Raw genomic sequence first — 23,018 nt, 5'->3', positions numbered from 1 at the left:
AACTGTTGCGAATTTGGTCAACTTCATCACCCTATCAATTTGTTCTAAAGCCACCAACGATCAGTGCACCACGCTCTTTCCGTGGTGAGGTATCTAATAAGGTTAGATGGCGGTAATGTGGTGAAATGACTAAATGACAAAAAAAATCGTCGTTGCTGGCTGGATGGTTCACAAACCAGAAAAACAATCGAAAAGAAAGGGCAAAAGATTCCCTCGCTCAGATTTTTATGAGTCCCATCCCCAGTCTGGCCTGCCTATATGTAACAACTCCACAGTCCACAGTACTTTAAATTTCGTTCAGTGATGAAGAAAAAAACCTGTTTAACTTATTTTTCATCTTTTTTCTTTCCTGATTGCATTTAGAAGAATTCAACTATTAACACTGTTTAAAGACCAAGAAACAAACCTCAACGCTACTCGTGCCATGCATTCAAAAAGTCGACTGTCATATTTACCAGCAGCGCACGTATAATCAAAAAAGACAATGAAATACTCCTTCTAGCCAGCAAGGTCTACTTCTTATAAGTAGAGCCGGTAATTTAGGTCAAATTTAAATTCACCTAAAAAAAATTTAAGATTGAACTTAAAAAAAACATATTTTTTTATGTTCAAGCCTATTCAGGCCCGTCCGAATACTCGTATAAAAAATTTTATTTTTTTAAAATATATAAAATATAATGAATATTAATTAATTATTTAAGTTTTAGGTTATTTTATATTAAAATATCATATATTTGAGTCTCATACATCATTTAAGTACCAAAAATATATTTTATATTTTTTTATAAAATAAATAATTCATTTTAAAGCAAAAAAATTAATTAAAAATAAAATTCAGATATTTTGACTGCTCAAAGAAATTCAAGTTGGACTTAACTACTTGAGCTTTTTAAAGAGTCTGACTTAAACAGGCTCGACCCGCTTGAATTTTCATCTCTACTTATAAGTTGTACTTATAAAAAAAATAATATTTTCTAATCGATGAGTTAAATTAAAAATCTTGATAAGAATGGTGCCTTTCTTTGCCGTGGTGGTCACTGAATCTTATTAATTTTGATAAATACGCTGAATAAACCAAGAAAGCGGATATTTTAAAGAGCAACGACACGACCTACTACAGCTGCTCCATGGACTGAGCCTTTTTTGTTCCTTTTGGGTCATCCATGGTATTGGCTTTGACAGAGTGGGCGGTCAATTCCTTGTGATGTGTCCTATAATCCCAATCGACGTGTGATATTGCGCCGAGGGGTTATTTTTCTTGGTTCTGACTCTGACTTCCAAGTCCTGCCCCTGTATTCAGGGGTCTCTTCTTGCTTCAGATCTAAAACCCAATTCATGCTTTATCAATCCCAGACATGTAGGGGTCCAAATTAAAACCTCAAACTCAAGTCTCAACAATTCCTTCTCCGCCATCAGATCAAGCAGAGCAATTCAGAATGAGCTGAGCCTGAGATGGGAGTTCAAGAACATGGGAATGGGGAACTAGGGGTTGTCTGCAATCCCCTTGGACACGAAGAACAAGTACAGGAGAATGGACTCTGACCATACTGAGGATTTCCATGATGGTTTCGACCAATACCACCAAGAACTTGGGAGCAAAAGAGCCAGGAAATATGTCCTTGCCTATGCCGTCTTTGCATCTCTCAACAATGTCCTTCTCGGTTATGGTACGCCACATAAATTCCCTCCTTTTCCTTTTGCTTCCTCAAAATTTGTACTTTTTTCCTGTTCTTTACTGCAATCATCTTCACTTTTTGCCTTGATGTCGTTGGTTTTTGGTTCCTTTATCATTCAACATGGTATTCATATTGTTAATGAAGTTCAGACAATATATTTACTATCTTGTCTTCTATCTGTATACTATTCAAAACACTTCGAACTCATGTTTTCAAGAAATTCAAAACTGCTCGTTATAGCCAAGAGATTATCTGATTTACCTTGTATTTGGATTTCCCAATAACCATTAGAGCAGATAGTGATTTTGTCTTGTTCAACTGTAGAGTTACGAAATTTATTGAGAAGTCGTGTTGAGGGCTAGCTTTGTTGCTTATTTGGAATGGAGAGAGAGAAGCTGATATGGTTTATTCTGTCAATTTACAGACGTAGGTGTCTGTCACAATCTCTTGCTCAAATAAATCAATAAGAACAGGTACTGAAATATTATGCTATGGAAATACTTCTCATTGATGTTAAGCGGATTTGATGACAGGTTTTGAACCAGATACAATAGAAATTGCAGAAGGAACAGAGAAGAAATATCAGAGAGAAGAGAAGCGACAGAGGGAGACGATTTTCACAAAATAATTCACACCTTTCCGTGCCGCATTCTCCTCCTCAATATACCATAACTTCCTTCAATGTAAGCCCTAAGCCCAAAATTAGTATCTCAGGCCCAATAAATGCCTCCATATAGATACGGTCCATCAATTTAGCATGCCTGTTCGTGACAGTGTCACGAGTGGAGCTGTTATACTTATCAAAGAAAACCTGAAGATATCAGAGGTAAAGGAAGAATTTCTTATTGGTATTCTGAGTATAGTTTCTCTACTTGGTAGTCTAGGTGGCGGAAGAACATCGGATATTATAGGCAGAAACGGACAATGGGCTTAGCTGCAATTGTGTTTCAAACAGATGCACTCATAACGACTCTTGACCCCAACACTCACTTTGCTCATTCCCTTTCATTTCCCCTTAAACATCCTTTGGAGAAACCCAAAAAACAAAAAAACAAAAACAAAACACACACACGTGTAAGCAGCTAATTAGCTATGAGAGTACTTGAAGCTTTTATTCTTCTCCCTTATGGCCAGAATCATTCACAATACCACTGAGAAAATGACTTACCTTTGCAGGAACATTGTTTCGATCAACGTCCACTTAAGCGTCCTTGAAAAGGTATTCTTTATTGGTCGTTTGTTCCAGTTCATTTAGGACAAGATTCTGGTCTACTCCCACTACCTGTGTGACATTTTCGATTGTCTACCATTTTCTCTGTTGATGTCTTTGCTGCTCAATGCTTTGGTTTCTCCATTGATGCTCAACTCCCCAAATCCCTAAACTAATCAAAATTTAATTTTGGCTCAATTCGAGGAAAAGAAGATGGCAACTTTGGTTAAAGCATTCTACATCATCAAATTCTAGATCCGCGAGATGGAGCAAGACTCTATTTGTTCGAGGAGCTGGAATTTCTTTTAGTATATGGGATGTTGTGGGCGCTTCAAAATTCAACTAAATTTAATGGACAAGCGTCATTGCAAAAATGGTTGCAATTATAGGTGATAAGATTGTACGCATTCCCTTTGTAGTCTTTGGCAAGCTCTTCCATTATCCTCCTCACTGCTTCCTCTCCCTTCTTCGTCTTTCCGATCAGTATAATCTTCAAAAACGTGAAACCTTCATGCCGTCTCGGTTCTCTTTCAAATCATTGAATTGAATTTCATATTGTTATGAATTGTCGTCTGTCAAGATTTGCCATATTGTGAACTAAACTGTGCAAGTTCAAGAATTAGATGAAGAGATAAATCAGGGAGGAAGACAGACCTTGAACTCTAGAATGGTAGACTCCAAGGCCAAACCTCGATGTGGTCCGCCGGGGGGGTGAAGCGGAAAGGGAATGAGTAGTGCGGGGGTGCGAGGGAGAGAATGAGAAGAGAGAGAAGGCTGATTTAGAAGGGGAGGAAAAGTCAATGGCTAATTTGGCAACACATGGCGATAACTGTGAAAGAATGTGATGGACGTTTCCTCGTCTAACAATTTCAGCATGATTGCACCTATTAATGAATGTTACTGGTATTTTTCACCTTTTTTCACTTGTTTGAATGGGAAAGGGAAGAAAAGGGCGGAGCCGAAAATAAAGATTAGATTTGAAGAGTTAAATTTAAAGGTCTATTTAAAAAGGTTTAAATTTTAAAAATAAATTTTTTTAAAATAATTGAAATTAAGGGCTTGGCCCTGATAAGTCCTGTAAAAAAGGATTCAGGTTCGGGTAGCTCTTCAAATCCTGTTATATTATTTTTATTTTTATTTTTTTAGTAAAACACGTATTTGAAGCTAATGACTTGCTCACTTGATTTTACACATATTATATTATTATTAATTTTAATTTATTTTAAAATTAATTTAATATAATTTAATAAATATCAGTGTATAGTATAAAATTGCTGATATTTTTTATTTTTCTATAATTATTATGTTTGCATATTTATAAAAAATAAATTATGTTTTAACCAAGATTTAAATTTTATTATTAGACTTCTAAATGTGTGTTATTTAATTTTTAAAAAATTATGAATATTTTATTTTTTTAATTTCAGAATATTTTAATTAATTTATAATGTTTAATTTTATTTTTATTTTTTTATTTTTTTAAAAAAGAGGCTTGCGGGCCCGACCTTGAGCTCTTTACATAAGGGCCGGATTTGAGAAATAAAGTTCAAAATAGAGAACCAGACTTTAGGGCTCAAGGTCTTAAAGGTTGGGCCCGCCCGTATTCCCAGTTCTAGGGAAGGGGCTCCTCTAAGGGGAGGAAAAAATTTCTCTTTCTCCAACCAAATAGAAGCTAAATAAATTAGGTGCTTTTGGAAAAAAAAAATTCATATATAATTTTACCTTTTAATCCTTAGTTTAATTGTTATTTTTCGTTTCTACCAAAAACCAACTCGTACCATTATATTAATATCACATGCCCAACGTGCTACTCTCTCTTATTAACTAATTCAAGGTGATTAAAAAAATTGGTTGAATTGATTATTTGTTATTGTTGTTTAAAAATTATGTGCCACTTTTTAAAATATCCCTCTTTTAATAAGAGTATTAGTAAAAGAAGAGAATGAGCAAAAGTTCAAAATTAATGAGGATAATTTTAAAAAATATTGAGTAAGGGAGTAAAAGAAGATTGATGGGCACAATTATGTCTAGTAAATTGATATTTCATCTCCCTCAAAAGTCAAAACATATGCAATAATTCGAGTCCTCCAATGCAATTTCTAGGCTCTGAGTTTGCTGCCTACCAGAGTATTGGACAATTCTTCATTTCATTGATAAACTATCAATTACAGTGTTGAATATATATATATATATATAGAGAGAGAGAGAGAGAGAGAGAACAATTATAGCCACAAACAAATCGTTATTAGTCACAATCAAAATGAAAAACCACAACCCACTCGCTGTCACTCTGAGCAGAGAAGGATGACTAGTATTGACTAATGAATTGGCGCAAGAGACTGACTTGGCTGAGGGCTTTGCAAATTTCAGATTCCTGGTCTCTGCTCTCACCATTTCCTTTCAACCTCAAACTCTGTACACTCGCTCTCTCTCAATCGGCGATGGAAAATATTAAGCACAGTCATGTTGATGTGAAGGGAGTGAAGTTGCATGTGGCTGAGATTGGAAGTGGTCAGATCCTGAAAACCTACGAGGCTATTGTCGGTTTGCAACAGCAATGTTGTTGATTCGTTTCTTCCTACTTCTTTTTATGGATCATCTTTATTCGTGCAGGTCCCAAGGCAGTGGTATTCTTGCACGGATTCCCGGAAATATGGTATACATGGCGGTACCAGATGATTGCTGCGGCCAGCGCTGGCTATCGAGCGATCGCCTTTGACTTTAGAGGCTATGGACTTTCCGACCATCCGGCCGACCCAGAAAAAGCAACCTTGTATGACCTCGTTGATGAAGTCGCTGGCCTTCTGGATTCCTTGACCATCACCAAGGTAAGCAGTCCTAGAGCTTACTAAACTCCTGCTGATGCTCAAAACTGCTTCTCTCTTTCTCGATTTCATATATCAGAAATTTCATCGCCAACGACTGAATCCCTCCGTGTGAGTTGTGAGCTTCAATTCCAAATTAGCCAAAAAAAAAAAATCATATGTATGTGCTATTTCATTGGTTTGTATCAGGCTTTCCTTGTGGGCAAGGACTTTGGTGCCCTCCCAGCATATCTTGTAGGTGTTGTGCACCCAGAAAAAGTGATTGGTGTCGTAACTTTAGGCGTTCCTTTCATGCTCCCGGGTCCTTCTGCTGTCCAGAACCACCTTCTCCCCAAAGGCTTCTATATGACTAGGTGGCAGGTACAAATTCGTTCTTTCGCTGTCATCATCATTTTCATTTTCCTCCTAGGGTTGATGCTAACATGTTAACTGAATTCAGGAGCCTGGGAGGGCAGAAGCAGACTTTGCCCGCTTTGACGTCAAGTCTGTCATAAGAAACATCTACACTCTCTTCTCTAAAACCGACATCCCAATAGCCGATGATGATCAGGAAATCATGGACTTGTTCGACCCATCTGCTGCCTTACCACCTTGGTTCTCAGAGCAAGACCTCGCAACTTATGCCTCGCTTTATGAAAAGTCTGGTTTCAGATTTGCTTTGCAGGTTCCTTACAGGTAATTACGCTCTCACCATCCCTTGAACAGACAGCAGCCTCTGTTGTTCTATTTGCTGCATCCGATTGTTTATGATCGTGCAGGAGTCTCGCAGTGGATTGTGGCATAACTGATCCTAAAGTAACTGTCCCTGCACTGCTGATAGTGGGTGAGAAAGATTATGTTCTGAAGTTTCCGGGCATGGAGGACTATATACGAAGCGGGTCAGTTAAGCATTTTGTGCCAAATTTGGAGATCATATACGAGCCGGATGGAAGCCACTTTGTGCACGAACAAGTCCCAGAGAAGGTGAACCACCACATCATCCAGTTCCTCAACAAGCATAGCAGCTGATTATCTACCTCGACGCTAAAACTTCAATGCTTTCGCTTCATATGAGATGTGATTCTTTCTTCCTCTTCTGTCGGGATCACTTCTAAGCTGTTTGATTTGTCTAAAATTTCAATCCAGTCGTAAAACTTGTATGAGCGTGTAGCAGGGTTGTGCTTGCATTGTGATTATATATAATAAAGTTCAAATCTAGGGAATAAAGCTAGTTCGAGATTTTGTCCGCGGCGATGGAACGGACAACAAAGAAAACCTGAGCTGCAGTTCAGCATGAAATGGTTGATACTCTTCATACTGTGTACATATAATAAATATTCGATATCTTCCAAGTTAAAGTTTGACATTTGCTGTCTGACATGCAATCTGCTCTTGCGCCGCCCCTTCTCTGCTTTCGGGTAAGATGATTAACGCAAAGATGGTGAAAACCCGAAGAGGGTTAATATTATTTAAAAAAAAAAAAAAGACGTGGTGAAAGGATGGAATTATCTAGTTTGACATAGGGCAAACGCGTAATTTATGACAAAATAAAAATGTTGACAGTAAGGACAGAATCCCATATTTGCATACCTCACGATTTGCTTTGGCAATTAGTTTCCACAAAGTAACAATATTGAGTTTCTGCAAGCTTGTGCCTAAAGTGGCACTATAGGTCTCATAAGTAGCTATGTTAGATGAAGTTGCAGTGAAGCTCCAAATGTCATTTGTTAAACTAGATGACAAAACAGGATGTTAGGATTGCTATCATATGCAAGCCAAAAAAGATTGAAAGCGCCATAAGCCCATGAGGTTTGTATCTTAGCTCTCATATGCTCTGGGCTCATTAAAAGTCACCTACCCAAGGCTCTCATTTTTATTTTCACTAACGTTTCTCGGTAAGTACAGCAGTTACAGATAAGGCCTGGCTCGGTGGCTCCCATATCATGTACGTTCCAAGAATGTCAGAGGTCATAGGCTGGAAATTTAGCTTGGCAAGGATCAACCATATCTAGAAAGAGATATGCCATGCCTCCAAGCCCTTCAAACATTGAGTATGGCCTATCACCCCCATGCATCTCGCCTTGTGATATCAGCCTGTGAGCTCTATCAAGTAAAAAGCAAGCAAATGCCTTACCCCTGTATAAATACACTACATTTCCGGTTAGCTGGTAGAGTGACAGGAAAACATAAGCATTGCCACTAATGCCATGGCAGAGCCCAACTCGTCTTAGCAGACCTCGATTCCAAACCACCTCAGCTGCATTCACAGCTGCATCCATAAATTGTGTGTCTCCAAAAACCTGAGAATATCCACAGCGCAGTTGGAAGAAGTACTCCAGATAATCAGATATTAAACAAAACTCACCAAGAAAGGAATCTTGTCCAGCTTTATTATGCAGGAGAGCTAGCGTTAGTCATTTATTCAGCGTGCAGTGGTTTTAACTTTTTGAGTACGTGAGCAATCTTAATCAATTATTAAGAAGAATTTGGCTTCCCTGAGGTCCCTTTAACTATAACCATGCAGAAATCAGTAATCATAATTAAAGTTATAATGATAATGATGATGATGATATTATGATTATAGTTTATATATGCCAATATGTCAATGTACTGTATTCCATATTACTATTCCCAGTTTGAACAGTACTCATGTCTGAATGAAATGACCAGGCAATATATTCAACACTCCAAAATATGCTTCCCAGAACAAAGTATTTAAAAACTTCAAACGGTAAATCAGACAATTTCACAAACTATCCGCACTATTGCCATCACATTGAAGGGAACCTTGAACGTGATCAAGAATAAGTCATTCAATGTATTGACAACAACCTATTAAATGTAGTAAAGTAGTGAGATTAGAAGGTTGAAACCAAAGAGCAGAAATATTTCAAGTCCCCATGAAAAAATTCCATCTGAATGACATATATAATCAATATAAACCCTTAGACAACAAACTTTACCTTGGCTGCTTTAGCAAGAGTAAGGGCAATTCCAGGAGCTCCATGGCACCAGTGCACAAGTACGTCACGTTTTCTATCTTCTTCACTGGCAGGGTAGTTTCCACTCGCGAAGCGATTATTTATCATGTATTTAAGAGTGCCCTTCACATCCTCAAGTTCATCTGGCTTCAACTCCATATCCATCAAGACATGCATAATCCCAGCCAAGCCATGCGCAGAACCCCAGTACTTTTCTCCATACCATTCGAACATAAGCGGGCATCTTCCTTGCCTACCCAATGCTCTTCCTCTTCTAATAATTTCATCCACAACCGTAGCCTGAAACATATTTCAGTTATTTTATACCACTCTTGCTTATTCTGTAAGCCTAACATAACATGATGGCGGAGGAGTATTCGTGGGCCAAGCTCACAATATAAGTGGAAGGAACTGTTCCTTGCCCGAGGTGCTTGTTTAAGAACAAACATGCCCAAAGAAAACCAACTCTTCCGTACAGCAACTCATCAGGAAGATTGTTTGGCAGCTTAATCTGCATAACACAAATATTTAGTCTGCCAATCCCACTCACCGAACTCCAAAGAAAGCGATGCTACTTCCACAATATTATCATCATTTTTTAAATTTCCCCAGTAAAGCAAACAGAATACCTTCTCAAACTGAGCCAAATAGTACCTCAGGGACTGCTCATCACCGACGTGCTTTGCCACAACGGCTCCAAGGGCACACACTCCAGCACGTCCACAGATAAAAGTGGCGTCCCTGGCATTCATTCAATCCTTAATCATCTCCGTAACTACCGAAATGCATATTATCCAATAAATGGAAGAGAATTAATAGAACCTAGAACCAAGAGAGGCAGAATCACAAGCCTTGACAATCTGCGATGAGAGATTGAGATCATTCTTGTTGTTCGTCACTTGATAAGATTTGAAGAGCAGAAAAGCCGTGCCAAGAACCCCGCAATAAAGGGTGAAGTCCCGGATGTGCTGCCCAGTCAGGCCCCAAGTCTCTACAGCTATCTGACACAAAACCACAAACACTTGGTGTGATATCTAAGAACTGAGAGCAAGGAAGAAAAAACTGTGAGGGTGAATGAGAAATAAGCACGGTTTCTTTGAGGTCCAAAGCAGCGCGCTTGAATCGCTCGGAAAGAGGCGCGTAAGGCATGGCGAGGAGCTTGGTGAGCGAATCTTGGGCACCGATGGAACCTGCGTCTTGTTGTTCTTGAGGGGTTGAAGGAGAAGATTCGGGTACGAAGTCGGCCAACACGTTTGGGAAGAACCGATCCGCCATTCGTTACTGTTCCCAGTTCCCGGACTTCTCAATGAAGAGTGAAGAGTGAAGAGTGAAGAGTGAAGACTGAAGACTGAGGACGGCAAAGGCCACGGGAGAGAAGAGCGACTTAGCGAGAGGACTGGGAATTTAGGAAAGAACGCGTACACTTACACGTCATGGATTCTTCATTTACGTGGCAGGCTACAAGTGTTTTTATGTTTCCTGAAGCAATAATGGGCCATAGGCCCAAATACAAGGGTCGAAGACGTTGTTAATAATCTAATAAAACCATGCAAAAATCTGGATTCTTTCCTTTTCCTATCTCTCCTTTTCTTCTTCTCATCCTATGATCCTTGTTGATCAAAAATTAAACACTTAGGATTTAATATTTTATAAAACTATTATAATAAAAATATATAGATAGATAGATCTAAACTGTTCGAATTTAACTGGAGTAATTCACAACTGTAAATTAACTATATACTATAATTAAAATAAATGAATGAATTTGATTAAATTTCAATTGTTAATCTAAGGGTGAGGATGAGATGAGGAGGGAAAAAAAAAAAGAGAAAGGATGATGAGAGCATCCAAATGCATGATCTCACCCCTAGAAAAAAAAAGGAAAAAAAAAAGGCATGCGTACGATATCCGAATTAGGGGAGACAATCTTTCTTCTTAAGTAAATTAATTCATGCTTTGGCCCGAAAAAGAAAAGTAGATTAATTCATGGAGAATAGGCAGTAGCCACCAGAAAAATCCCCCAGGCTTTCCAGCGTGATGATTTGACCATACGACGCATCAGTAAGCTCCATTTGTCCAACAACATAAATTCTCACCAACTTCTAAATTATTTCAAAAATTTGTTCACATTGAAAGATCTAATTCCTGTTTGATTATTGAAAAATAAAATAAAATTGAATGCATTAAAAAAATAAAGGCAAAAAATAAGATGATAAAAAAATGTGTGATCACATTCATAAAAAGATAAATAATTTTGTTCATAAAATTAAAAATTATAATTCATAAAATTTTTTGATGTTACAATAATTTTTATATTTATAGTATATATTAATAAGTTTTAGTGATTTAATTTATTTTTATTTTAATTTTTTAATCTATTTCATTTTTTTCTAATAATTAAATGGGGCCCAATGTTTATCTTTTAATTAACATATTACTAAAGCTTGGGTTAACTCTTCTAATATCAATAAGCATCGAGCGAATTTCCATGAATTTTTTTGAGTCAAAGTGTACAACGCTATTGGTATCAACGGCCGTGGCTCTTGGTGTCCCATTCCCTCACACACTGCTCTATTCTCTCTTATTCTGAGCGTAATGTAAATTTTGGAAGAAAAAAAATTGTCCTTAATATATATAAAGTAAAATAAGAATAATAAAATTTTTCAATTTTACCTCAATTTTATTTATTATGATTTGAATTTCTAAACAACAATTCATTATAGTTATTAGTTATAAAGAAGATAAAATTGAATAGTTACAAATTTTTTTAATTGAAAATATTGATTTCATCTTGATTAGATGCACAAGAATTATTTCTTAATAAGCATAAAATTGATTAAGTTTACCTTACATTGAGGATGGGAGAAAATGTGCGTACTATGTGTAACTAAAAAATTTTAGTTGGAATCATTGCCCGATTCAACTATTGAAGTATGCTGTACTTAATACGAAGACTAGAGATTCAACAAAGTCCTCAGAGCTTGAAGATTTAAAGATAAGGGATAACTTATTCAGACTTCAACCAAAACAGGATGAATCACCTCAAACAATAATAGGAGATCGAAAATAAAAAAAGAAACTGAAAATCATTTACTTTACGTGACCTCTTCAATCATATAGGACATTGTTGCATGTCTAATTGATTACTGCTCTTTGATCAAGAGAATGTAAAAGAGTGGCTTGGTTTTACTATAAGGATACCCTTCCTCACCTTTGCCCATAAATTTTAGGTCTCTGTTTTGAATGTTTGTTTTTACCTTAGAATCCGTTTTTTAGTCACTCTCATGAGTAAATATACAAGTAACTTAAAGTGTGCTTTCCGCTCTCTTGGGCCAAATCATACATAAATCATGCATTGGTTCAAAAATTCAACTCCTCCAACTCAACGTCTCTTCATTCATGATAAAAGGTTTTACAGTTCAAATGTATTTTCAGATTTTAATTTTTGGGGACAACATTTTAAGATGCGACTTCTTGGTGTTCTTCCATCGCTGATGATCTCTTCAAAGGACAGAGGCCGTAATGGAAGGTTGCCAGTTGGTTGCCATTTTCTTTCAATTGAAATGCTCCAATTTTTCACATTTTGCTAATATATGACCATATAGTAGAACCAGTATTTTGGACGAGTCAGACTTATTCAAATTGGGCTCAATTCGAATCGGGCTTAAAGAATTTTATTTTTTTTAAAGTCTATATAACCAAGCCCAATTCTAACACCTTTGGGTTTCAGGTTTATTTAGAACAGCCTGAATACCCAAAACTTTTGAAAAATATTTTTTTAATTAATTTTAATTTTTAAATAATTATATGCAGCATAAAATATTATTTTAAATTTAAAAAGAAAATAATAACTTGTTAACTTTGTAGTTAAGTAACTTTGTTATTATTTTTTGTATTATATACAATTTATTCATGAATGTTTCCTTTACTTGTAAATTAATGTGTTATTTTTTTAAATATTACTCTTTTCATGGTCATATAAAAATATTTATATATTTTAATTATAATCAAGTTAATTTCAATTCAGTCACAATAAAATCACTAACTTAAAATTATGGCCTTGATTAGTTCAAAAATTTTAATAACTATTGGGTAAACTATACTTTTTATTATTAAAAATATGAAAAAATAGCCATCATTATATTATAAAAAATAAAATTATTTAATTATGAGTAAAATATTATTTTTTAAATTTTTTTAAATTTTTATATTGTTTAAGCCCTACTTACTTTAATTTATTCTTAATTTTTAACTAAGTTTAACGTGGTACGATAATCAAATAATTATTTAAGAATATTATTTTATTTATTATGTTTTTTTAGGAGTAGAGTTGGGAATTCGTATATGGTCGAATTTTATTTTTAAAATTATTTTTATTTTAAAATTAATTATTTTATTTTATAAAAAATATAAAATATAATTTTTTGGACAAGAAAATCATGTATATGACTTAACTTTTTTTTTGAAAAAAATTGAATCTCAAAATATAAAAATAAATATTAAAATATATTTTAAATATTATTTTGAAATATTTTATTTAATTAAAAATAATAAAAATTGGAAAATAGAACTATTTTTATTTAAAAAAACTATAATAATACACTCAAATACATAGTATTTTAAAATAAAATGATATAAAATTTAAAAAATTAATTAATATTTATTATATTATATTTTTAAAGAAATATTTTTTATTTAAGTATTTAAAATGAATTAGGTTTGGCTTGAATTTTTTTGAGCCTATTCAAATTATCTAAATAAGATAAAATATTAAAAAAATATTATTTTTTGGGCTCAGATTTAAATTCGAATTGATCTGTCAGATTTAATTTAAATTACTGGCTTTATTTTGTAACGAAGGAAGAACCTGCTTTTCCGAACTGCAATTAATGATGATGAAGATAGAAACTTTTGAGGCGCTTGTTTCATATTGTGGGGACATTCAACAATGCCAAAATCTACGGAATCTGTTTGTTGCATATTCCAAGACCAAGAGGCATGCTCCCATGCTTTTTTTCCCCCTTCGTTGAAGCAATCTTTTCTTCTGTGTCGCTCCTTTTTAGGCGGGCAATGAAGACTCGAAAGGAGGGGCCTGGGGCCTTCAAACCTGGACAGGATTGAGAGGGAAGGTTTCGAGGCTTTGTGCTGATGGCAGACACTGAAAGCGGAAATTTCTACACTACGTCAAGCCCAAGATTCCATTATGTGGAACCTTGACTCCCAATGAAGAAGCTTGTTAATTTGTTTATTAGTTTTACCCCCTTTGAATCCTTATCATTCATAATGTTTTCAGATGGCACCCAGTGTTTGAAGATCTTGGTTTTCATTTGCCTTGATTTTTTTTTCTCGCATTCCCAAAGCCAATATTAACATGTACTATTCCTGATTTTTATGATGACAGAATTATAAGATGAATTGTTTTTAATGAATAGAAGGCAAAGATCTAAAGAACAAAGGAGCTACATTGAGCCATTTGAAAAGTAACCACATAGAATGTGTGAATCACACACGCCTAGGGGTCACACCCCCATAATTGCCCCCAACAAGATGCGCAACATAGGGGTAGGACCCACAATCAAACTAAGCAAACATGATGTTTGAATTTTGTTGAGATTTTCTCATTTGCTGTATGAAATGTGGGTTAATGAGGCTGAACTAAGATAAATTTCTTCTGTCTCATTAAGACAGATTTCATCATGTCTCATTTTTCCTTCTTGCTCTCAGGGTAATATAATTACAGTTTGACTTCGCCAATCAATAACTGTTTAATATCACTTTTAGTAAGGGTTTCTTATTCAGCTTCCCAGCAACATTATTGGAATCTTAGTATTTAGTGATTGTCTCTTGCAGCAAACAAATTGTAATCCTAATCATACTCATGACCACTAGGCTTTCATACCAAAAGATGCTCTGTTGATCAGTTGAATGCAGTTGTGTAAAATGTAGCTAATAATCAGGAATATAAATTCAATATATATATATATATATATAAGATTCGACCTTCTGTTATAATGCATGTTGTAGTAAATAATGTGATAATTGAGCCTTGTCATTTTCAATTGTGTACTCTTTACGTATTATATTTCCATTTTTCTTGCTTCCTCTTTGGCCTCTGTTCACATAGAAAAGGTAGAAAAGCTAACTATGATCTCCATGAGTAGCCAGTTTTTTCATGAGTCAATTGACCAACGAAAAACATTCTATTATTATTATTATTATTATTTATTTTCTAGGAAGGCTGAAGACATGGACGGATGGATGGTGGTGGGGCAACTAAAGGTACCCCGATATCTTAAAGGATAAACCCACCATGATTTTCCATGTGGATAGCGAGGTGCCATTGGCAAAGCTACCAGAAATTTTCATGCGCAAGTCACAGGTCTGTCATCATTCGCTTCTTGCGTCACTGTTCAGGCCAGCCTGATCGCGGCTTGCAAGGGTGGAGTCGTGGAGACAAGGAATCACAGCCTCTAACTTTTTATTTTATTTTTTTTAATAAAATATAGAGGTTATATATTTTTAGCTTTTTAAATTAACACATTACAGAAGCATTAAATATTAAATAAATTTTTTATTTTAATTCTATATACAATCTTTTATATATATACAGTGTAACTATTTCAATAGTTTAGAGATATAGTTTTTATAAAATTTATTTATTTTCAACAAGATAATGCTATATTTTCTTTTAAAGTATTGATGTTATTTTGATTTTGTTTTCACTTTACATTTGATCAACAAATTTTTTAAAGTATTGCAACAAAAATTTCAAGACATATTAAATGTTATGTGCTTGATACCTATCTTAAAATTACTTATCCAAAAGCTTAAGAGGTTATAGTTAGGATGTTCTTTAATTTTTTTTTTTTGTAATGAAACTTATGATGTAAATGGCTTTTGTTCTTATATAATTTGATCTCATCAATGTGAAGACTTTGTGACAATTGAGCAAGATCATTATTGCATTGATATATTTATTTATCATGATTATCAATTAAAAGAATTAAAAGTAAATTTATTAAGCAAGTAATAGATTTCAATGATACATTTAAATCATTCAGTGCTCGTAATAAAGATAATATTTTTATCAATTTAATAATAATTTATATTAAGAAGGAAACTGTTTAAATTTTTATCATAAATGTGATAATTAATGACTTTTATACCATGAAAAATGGATGCGTGAAACATAAAAAGTGAAGGTACATATTTATTTTTGTTATATTTTTATAAAATTGAATATAAGAATGTACAGTTGAAATATTTATGATATATTTTTTATTGTTAGAGAAAGTACCACTTTTAACTTGTATTTTTTTAAGGAAAATAGTCTATTTCAATAAGTATCTATTACACAGTTTTTAAATCACCTTTCATAATTTACATTAATGAGAGACAACTAATATCTGCTTATGTTGATTAATACAGGGCATTTTAGCCCACTTTTTCATTTTTAAACATAATTATTATAACTGACTTTTTAAAATTATGTGATATAATTTTTTTTCTCTTATATATAGAAACAAAAAGAGTATATTTTTTCATTACAGCCCTCCTAGTAAAATTTTTTTGGCTCCACCCTTGATGGCTTGGGACTTTTATCAAGCAGCTTTCATGTGAGCTTCTAAGTGCTTGATGATACACTAAACAGCTTTGAGATTGAATCCCCATGGCCTTTTGATAAGTCACATTTATTACACATTTTTTCTTATTATTATTAACCAAAAATTATATTATATTTACTCAAATTGCACACTTATTACATTGATTGTGAAAAATCACCACAATGTAGGATCATGTGCATTAGGGGCATTTTAGTAATAAAATTAAACTTTTGAGAAAATGTTTGATAAAATTAGTCAACATGAATTTTAGTCCAAAATAATAATGGTCCAATTAGATTTCTCAAACTCATTTTTGATTGAGAGTAATTAATTTTATAAGTTGACAATTTTAAAAAGTTAAAGTTTTCAGGTTGACTTATTTTCTTGCACTTGGGTTAGGTTATGTTTGTGCATATGTGGACTTATAATTTTTAAGCTATTTTGCACGCTCCAAAGATTTTTTTATGATGTCATAGTTGATTTTTATTATTTAATTGTATTTTCTCACATATTTAAGAATCATTTTTAACTGAAAAATATAAATATTATTCATATCCTTTAAACTTTAATTTTGTGCGTCACATCTATTTGGATAGAGTTACACACTTTGAATTTGACACATGAGAACCATTAGATTGAAATACTAGACGAGTCAAGAAGCAAAATACTTAAGTTTTGGGGTGTAAGTGTAAGTCTTACATGATTTTGCACACATTGTACCACACTTTAATTTCAGTTACTCTCTCTCTTAATTTTTCATTACCTTTATCTTTATTTAATTCAATTTTTAGACCGTTTTTACTCTAAATTTTCGTCTATTTTACCTTAATAAATAATAAAGTTATTCTAACTCATTTTTCACCCATTTACTTAATATTAGAGTTGGGTCCTTTCACTCTAAACTAAAATCAAACTATCCTAATTCATTTTCAGCACTCATTCCGCCTCCATTCAACATTTTTGCAACCTCTACCTTTCTCCATTCTCTCTCTATCCCTATCTCACCTTCTCTCCTCCATCACTCATGATCTAACCATCAAAATTCTAATCCAACTCTATCATTCTTCTTCTCTTATATCACACATCAAACCTTAATGTTTTGTTTTCTGGTTTGGTTTTTTCTCAAGGTATTCATGAGTATAGTTCAACCATGGTAAAAGGATTATGCTCAAATGAATTTCAAGATGATTAGAGACTAAATATATAAGGAGTATGAGGAGTACCAGGAGGGAAGGATGCTAAAAGAGTCTTGAAATGTCTCAAGGAAGGATGAAGGTCGTGGCCACTCTCCATTAAAACTAGGTTAATGTAATCTTGTTCTTAAAATTAAGAAAATTGTTATATCTTGTCTCTATTGATCAAAATTGATATTTAACTTGACAGTTTATTATTTTTTCACTTGATTATTTTTTGTAGAGTTGCTAAAATTTTTTTTCAATAAATTGTAATTCATATAAATATATTTTTTATGTGTGTTGAATGTATTTTACATTGACTATACATAAATGTGTTTGATTAGTGTTTGATAAAATGTCTTATGTGTAAAATTATGCATTATAATTACCATAGGTCAAGCTGCACTTAAAGGGAACTTAAGGAAAATTTTGATCACTTTACACCTAGCTAAGAAATTGATTGGGAACTTGTATAAAATTATGCAATGACTTAATTAATTGAATTGGTTAGGAAGGCACACTTATGCAAAATTGTATAAGGGTTTAATTCGATCAAGAGAATGAAAATTAACCTAAGCTTAATTGAAAAAAATAGACAAGGAATTTGACATCTCATAACTCCTAAAACTCCACTTTAGAAAGGTTTAAAACACTTCTATTTCTATTTCACAAGTTAATTAGGTTTTTAATTAAATTTGTCCACTTAGTGTAATTGGTAAAAATCAACCAATTCCTGATTAGTTTTGCTCACATGTAAGTAACTTTAGTTAGCCTCCTCATTAAAGAATGACCTAGATTATCATTAATACTATATTAGTATTAACTTAGCTTTTTTTGGAATATAAGCAACTCATCACTCCACCTTCATACATTCCTCACGTTAGAATCTTCGGATAGATGACTCAAGGACTCCCCTCTTAAATCCAGCAACAAGTTTGTCAACGTTCGTGCTATATATGGAACCCTCTATTAAATTCTGCCAATCACCCAATTCTTGTTCTAACTGTGCTGCTATTTTTGCTGGGGAATACCATGGCCTCTTTCCACCGTGTTGATTGTTGTGTTACCTGAAGGAACCACATAATAATCTATAATCTCAGCTGTAATTGCTTTCTGCACTTTTTTTGGTTTAGTTGGTTACAATCCACCAGCTCGAGTAATTGCAGGATAGACTGATTGCGTGGCCCTGTTTTTGCTTTGATTGAACTGAATTAATTAAGGTTGCAAATGTGGGTTAACTAGTACAAATAAAGCAAACCAGGGGCAGGGACCCAGAACGGAAGTTTCTTCCTCAGATTAACAAGGCAATAAGTCTAATGACATTGTTTTGCAATACATTTGCTTTTTATAATAACCCAAACTCACATCACGAGTCACAATGCATTTGCTTTGCAAGGGAAAGAGGTACATACTGGTTTCTACTAAACGCTCTCTCTCCGCTTTGGAGAGGGCTACATGAATCTGCTACCAAGAGTTGCACGCCATAAAAGCAGGTATTGCTTTTAAAAATGAGAAAAGGAAGAAACATTGGATGCCCTTGCGCACTCGAGCTCTTGTTTTTCTTACTAAAAAACCGAATGGAAGAAAAGATATTACAGTAAGAGTGGGAAACAAAGATGGGAAGCTCAAGCCCAAAAGACTGCCTTTGCATTATGGAACTTGGCTAGCTATGACTAGGAAAAAGGTGATTGACTGCTTGCTTATCAAACCCTTTGGTTGCAACTTGTCGGTGCTTCTTCTTGTAACATTGCTAAGGGTAGAAATTGAGACGAGATGTGTAAGTAGCTTTTGGAGTCCAACTGCCTGGAATAACTTCTCTGGCAGACAGAGATCTCCCAGTGGATGTGCTTAGTTTCACTGAAAAAGGTCCCCTCAAAGGTCCACCAATAATGCACCAATTTGCGCCCCACAGATGATTCATCTCTAGCCACTCTAGAGACCCTGCCTGTCATTCCCAAAATCACAAACCACCAAAATAGAAAGTTAGTCACTCGCATTACTTGATAAGTAAGATTTGCAGGTATGACAAGATTGAGGCTTTGGTTTCAAGTATTTATGCAATCTCCAGGACCCACATAACAGGTATTACATAAACGGGGGAGAAGAGGAGGGAATATGATTTTCAGTACAGATCCCTGGTCACTTGCTCTACAGGAAAAAGCAGCAAGACAATCACCTCATAAATCTCAATTTTTACTATGCGATTCTCTTTTACTGAAGGATTGAGTTATAGGGTAAGCTTGCGCATGATCTTAAGGAGACACGTCCTCACTATATGGATTTGTCCATCCCCAATATGAAATAACAAAATCTCCTGCCATTGTTACCTAAAACAAGGGTGCTCCCTGCTATCGCCATTAAAGTTGTAATTAATCATTAAGGTGAATGTCCATAACGCTTTAGTGCCTTCATCCCCCACAAAAGCCTTTTAGTGCACGTTTAAGCAGTACTTTTTGGTCAAATCCGCAACAGTTATCAAGAAGCAGTGTTCCTAACATGCAGTGTTCGTGGGTCGCGCTTCAATTAAATAAAGCAAGAAGCTATTAGTTGCAATGGCATCTGATTTTAGGCTCCAGAAATTCAGGGTTGTTCACTTTCCTGTCTTTTTCAACCTCGTAATCTTATAAGATGGTAAATGAAAAACTACACGGGGCCAAAAATTAGACAAAGAATTGTGAATAATAGAGGAAAGATGCTTACTTCTTGAATATGCATAGAGCCTATATCTCCCTCTCCATCCTCAAATTCCACCAAAAGTGAAAGCCAAAAAGGCGTAGAACCTTCGTTGACATGGAAGGCAATGTTTTTGCCTCGATATTTACATGGTGTTCTGCAAGCATACAATCCCAAAAGGACATTATTCATTCAGATTTTTTCTCAATCTTGTGAATTTGAAATTGAAAATGTTACAATGTGAATTTAACATCTAGAACTCAGCGGTGCACAAACAGGAGGAAACAGGGGAATGAAACTAGAGATCAACTTTTTCCTTTTAAAGCAAGCTGTGCCAATGAAGAAATTAAAAATAAATGAACTAGTCAAATAGTCCTATCCGTCCTTTTTTTAATAATGTATGTTTTGCAGTTTTGATTCCTCAGAGATAGGAAAGAAATTTCAATGGCATGCTCATCATATCTGAAGAATTACCCCGAGGCAAATTACCCTGAGGTCAGAGGGACCAGAAGAAGCAAAAGACAAAAGAGACACTGTGACATGTCAATATTTACGGTTCTACCTAGTGGAGAAAAGTCAACCAGTCTACACCGCTGGGCATAGTATATATACGTACCGCCTGTAAATGACGGGGATTTGACCTCGGTCCCTGAGTTGACCATGTTCGCCGGCTAAAGCCAAACGCCCAAAGGCGGCGCCGCTGAGGTCGAAGTGGGTTTGGTCGGAGGGGCACCCCGGACACTCGTCCGTTATTATCACCGTCACGGCTCGCCTCGAGCAGATGCTGTCGTCCAAGCACTTCACTTTATAACACGCTCCACACCCTTGGCCGTTCTTGAACAGCAGGGGCCCCACAGCCCCTACCCTTGCTCTCAATGGCCTCACGTCCACTAAGGTACCGTACCCACATGCTCCCCCTTCACACAAACTCATTCACTCAATGAAATCTTGTAAAGAAAATGTAATAGCAAAAATCAACGAAATTCGAATCTATAGCTAATGTAGCATACTCTAAAACTTAATATCTTGAAATTAACTATAATGCAGTTGCGGGCAAGGGAATTACCGGTACTACCATCGCCTTCGGGGTCTCCATACCAGGTGGCGGTGCCCTGGTACCAATGCGGGTCGGGGAGCGGGATGCGGTGGTGCTGAAGCTGTTCCAACGAGCATACCAGGGAAGCTTTCAGCGCCAAGTAAAAGCAGCAGCGTAAAAACTGTACGGCAGATCTACGGCAGGGGTGCATTGTATAATAAAGGGAAGGCGCCACAGCTGAAAGTTCTAAAACTGAGCTCCGTTGAGCGCTGGAGGCGGGAAAACAGTTGGGAACTGCCGACAGTTTGGTGGCGGCAGAAGCTGATGGGTAGAGTGTAGAGACTGTTATAAAATGATGGCGGCAAGGTAAGGAGGGCTTTTGGTGGTTTTATTAATCGAAAGGAGGGGGAGGGTGGGTCCCACTCCCGGTATATAATTAGGTCCTTGACTTCATTAGCCAGAGGCTGTGTGTTTATTCACAGGAGCTACCACTGACTGGGTCCCACTCGCGGTTGAGGTTCTGCATGTGACCGGATCATTTGACGTGGAAAGTGGTTCATTCATTACTCTCTTCTATAATCTCCATTCCTACCATTCCTTGCACTTGCTGCTGGGCGCGTTTGCTTAGCTAAATGACTAAATCTATTAAAAACATAGAAAAATAGTATCGTTACTCAATAAAAGATATTTTGGTTGAAAAAGAGGGAGAGATTGAAGGGGGCAAAACTAAGCATCATGATTCATATGTTTTTATAACAGATTCGAATTCTTCTTATTTTGGGGGTGAAAAAATGAATATTAGAACATCATAGTAAATTAAATATGGCCGACCGACCCAGCCATGTGTGGCGCTCTACCATCTCCCGAGATTCCGCGGCCTTTTTACTGTAGTACGTCATTGGCTAAATCGCTGTCCTCCCCCTCCCTCAATGTTGTGAAAGACGGACTGGATTGTGTTGACTTATTACAGTACGTATTTTTAAAATTGTTACAGTTATCATTCGCGCTCAATTTAATAAAATTAATTAATTAATAAAATTTTCAGATAATACCGGCAAGGAAAACACAACCATGAGTCATGTTTAAATGGTTGTGGGAGAATATTAATTTTAATTTTATTTATAAAGCATTTTATTATTTCACATCTTCATCTTTACTTTTTTGTTTTTAATTAAATGATATAAAAAATTATTAGAATAATTACTTTTATCTCTGTTAGAAGTAGTGGTAAAAACTTATTAAATATTAAAATAAAATTAATAAAATTTAAATTTTTTCTTACTTTCAATGAAATATACTTAAAATGACTTATAAATAGAATAAAAAAATATTTTATATAGGTTTTGTATTTTTTTTCTGTTGCTTCGAATTTATTTAGTTTATCCTGCCCATAACATTAATGTCTCTATTTTTTTAATATACCCAAAAGGAATATAAGATGACACTGATGTCGTTAAATATGTTAAACTGTGATTAATGTTGTTTATTTTTATGTTGAAATGGAATTATGTTTTAACAAACTGGAACATGAAATATAAAACAGAACTAGTGGACAATATTGCTAATCTATTGAATTATAATTTCATCTCAACAACTCATAGGTTAGTATATTTAACATTGTTATACATATCTTTATCATCCTTTTAAGCATATTCAAAAATAAAAAGTTTAATATTACAAACAAAATAAACTAGAGGGATTACTAAATAACTTTAAAAATATAGGAATCAATCTTTATGTGTTTCCTTATCAATAATTTAATTTTATTTTATTAATTAAAAGTGGCTTGTATAATAGATGGGGATGTGATATTTTTTTTTTTCTTAGTCAAGATTCTCATCATCCGGTGAATCATGGTC

The 23,018-nt window shown here is 34.9% G+C and overlaps 3 protein-coding genes across 5 annotated transcripts; 1 reads left to right on the top strand and 2 right to left on the bottom strand.

Annotated features, from left to right (window-relative positions):
• The first annotated feature begins 1,251 nt into the window (after nucleotides 1–1,251).
• Nucleotides 1,252–7,056, top strand: LOC129314797 (uncharacterized). Of its 3 annotated transcripts, none has more exons than XM_054958219.1 (6): nucleotides 1,252–1,667; nucleotides 5,257–5,397; nucleotides 5,500–5,714; nucleotides 5,901–6,071; nucleotides 6,151–6,386; nucleotides 6,470–7,056. In XM_054958219.1, exons 1-6 carry the CDS (start codon nucleotides 1,532–1,534, stop codon nucleotides 6,717–6,719), a joined length of 1,149 nt encoding a protein of 382 aa, XP_054814194.1. In that variant the 5' UTR covers nucleotides 1,252–1,531; the 3' UTR covers nucleotides 6,720–7,056. The 3 variants fall into 3 exon arrangements, with proteins under 3 accessions (XP_054814194.1, XP_054814197.1, XP_054814195.1); XM_054958220.1 differs by lacking the exon at nucleotides 1,252–1,667 and adding an exon at nucleotides 3,762–3,789; XM_054958222.1 differs by lacking the exon at nucleotides 5,257–5,397.
• A 190-nt stretch (nucleotides 7,057–7,246) lies between these two features.
• On the bottom strand, nucleotides 7,247–10,077 carry LOC129314796 (lanC-like protein GCL2). Its single transcript, XM_054958218.1, has 6 exons — nucleotides 9,761–10,077; nucleotides 9,494–9,672; nucleotides 9,301–9,412; nucleotides 9,066–9,182; nucleotides 8,654–8,971; nucleotides 7,247–7,990 (listed from the first exon to the last, which is right to left on the bottom strand). The coding sequence occupies exons 1-6, from the start codon at nucleotides 9,944–9,946 to the stop codon at nucleotides 7,652–7,654; spliced, it is 1,251 nt and encodes a 416-aa protein (XP_054814193.1). The 5' UTR covers nucleotides 9,947–10,077; the 3' UTR covers nucleotides 7,247–7,651.
• Nucleotides 10,078–18,746: 8,669 nt separating this feature from the next.
• LOC129316119 (expansin-B3-like) lies at nucleotides 18,747–21,521 on the bottom strand. Its single transcript, XM_054960388.1, has 4 exons — nucleotides 21,190–21,521; nucleotides 20,740–21,040; nucleotides 20,151–20,280; nucleotides 18,747–19,395 (listed from the first exon to the last, which is right to left on the bottom strand). The coding sequence occupies exons 1-4, from the start codon at nucleotides 21,368–21,370 to the stop codon at nucleotides 19,201–19,203; spliced, it is 807 nt and encodes a 268-aa protein (XP_054816363.1). The 5' UTR covers nucleotides 21,371–21,521; the 3' UTR covers nucleotides 18,747–19,200.
• Nucleotides 21,522–23,018: the final 1,497 nt, after the last annotated feature.

Source organism: Prosopis cineraria, unplaced genomic scaffold, assembly GCF_029017545.1.
Source record: "Prosopis cineraria cultivar Desert tree isolate PC_DT_omini unplaced genomic scaffold, ASM2901754v1 PC7, whole genome shotgun sequence".
Taxonomy (NCBI): Eukaryota; Viridiplantae; Streptophyta; class Magnoliopsida; order Fabales; family Fabaceae; genus Prosopis; species Prosopis cineraria.
The sequence above is the reverse complement of the archived record's forward strand: the minus strand, read 5'-3'. Positions and strand labels throughout refer to the sequence as shown.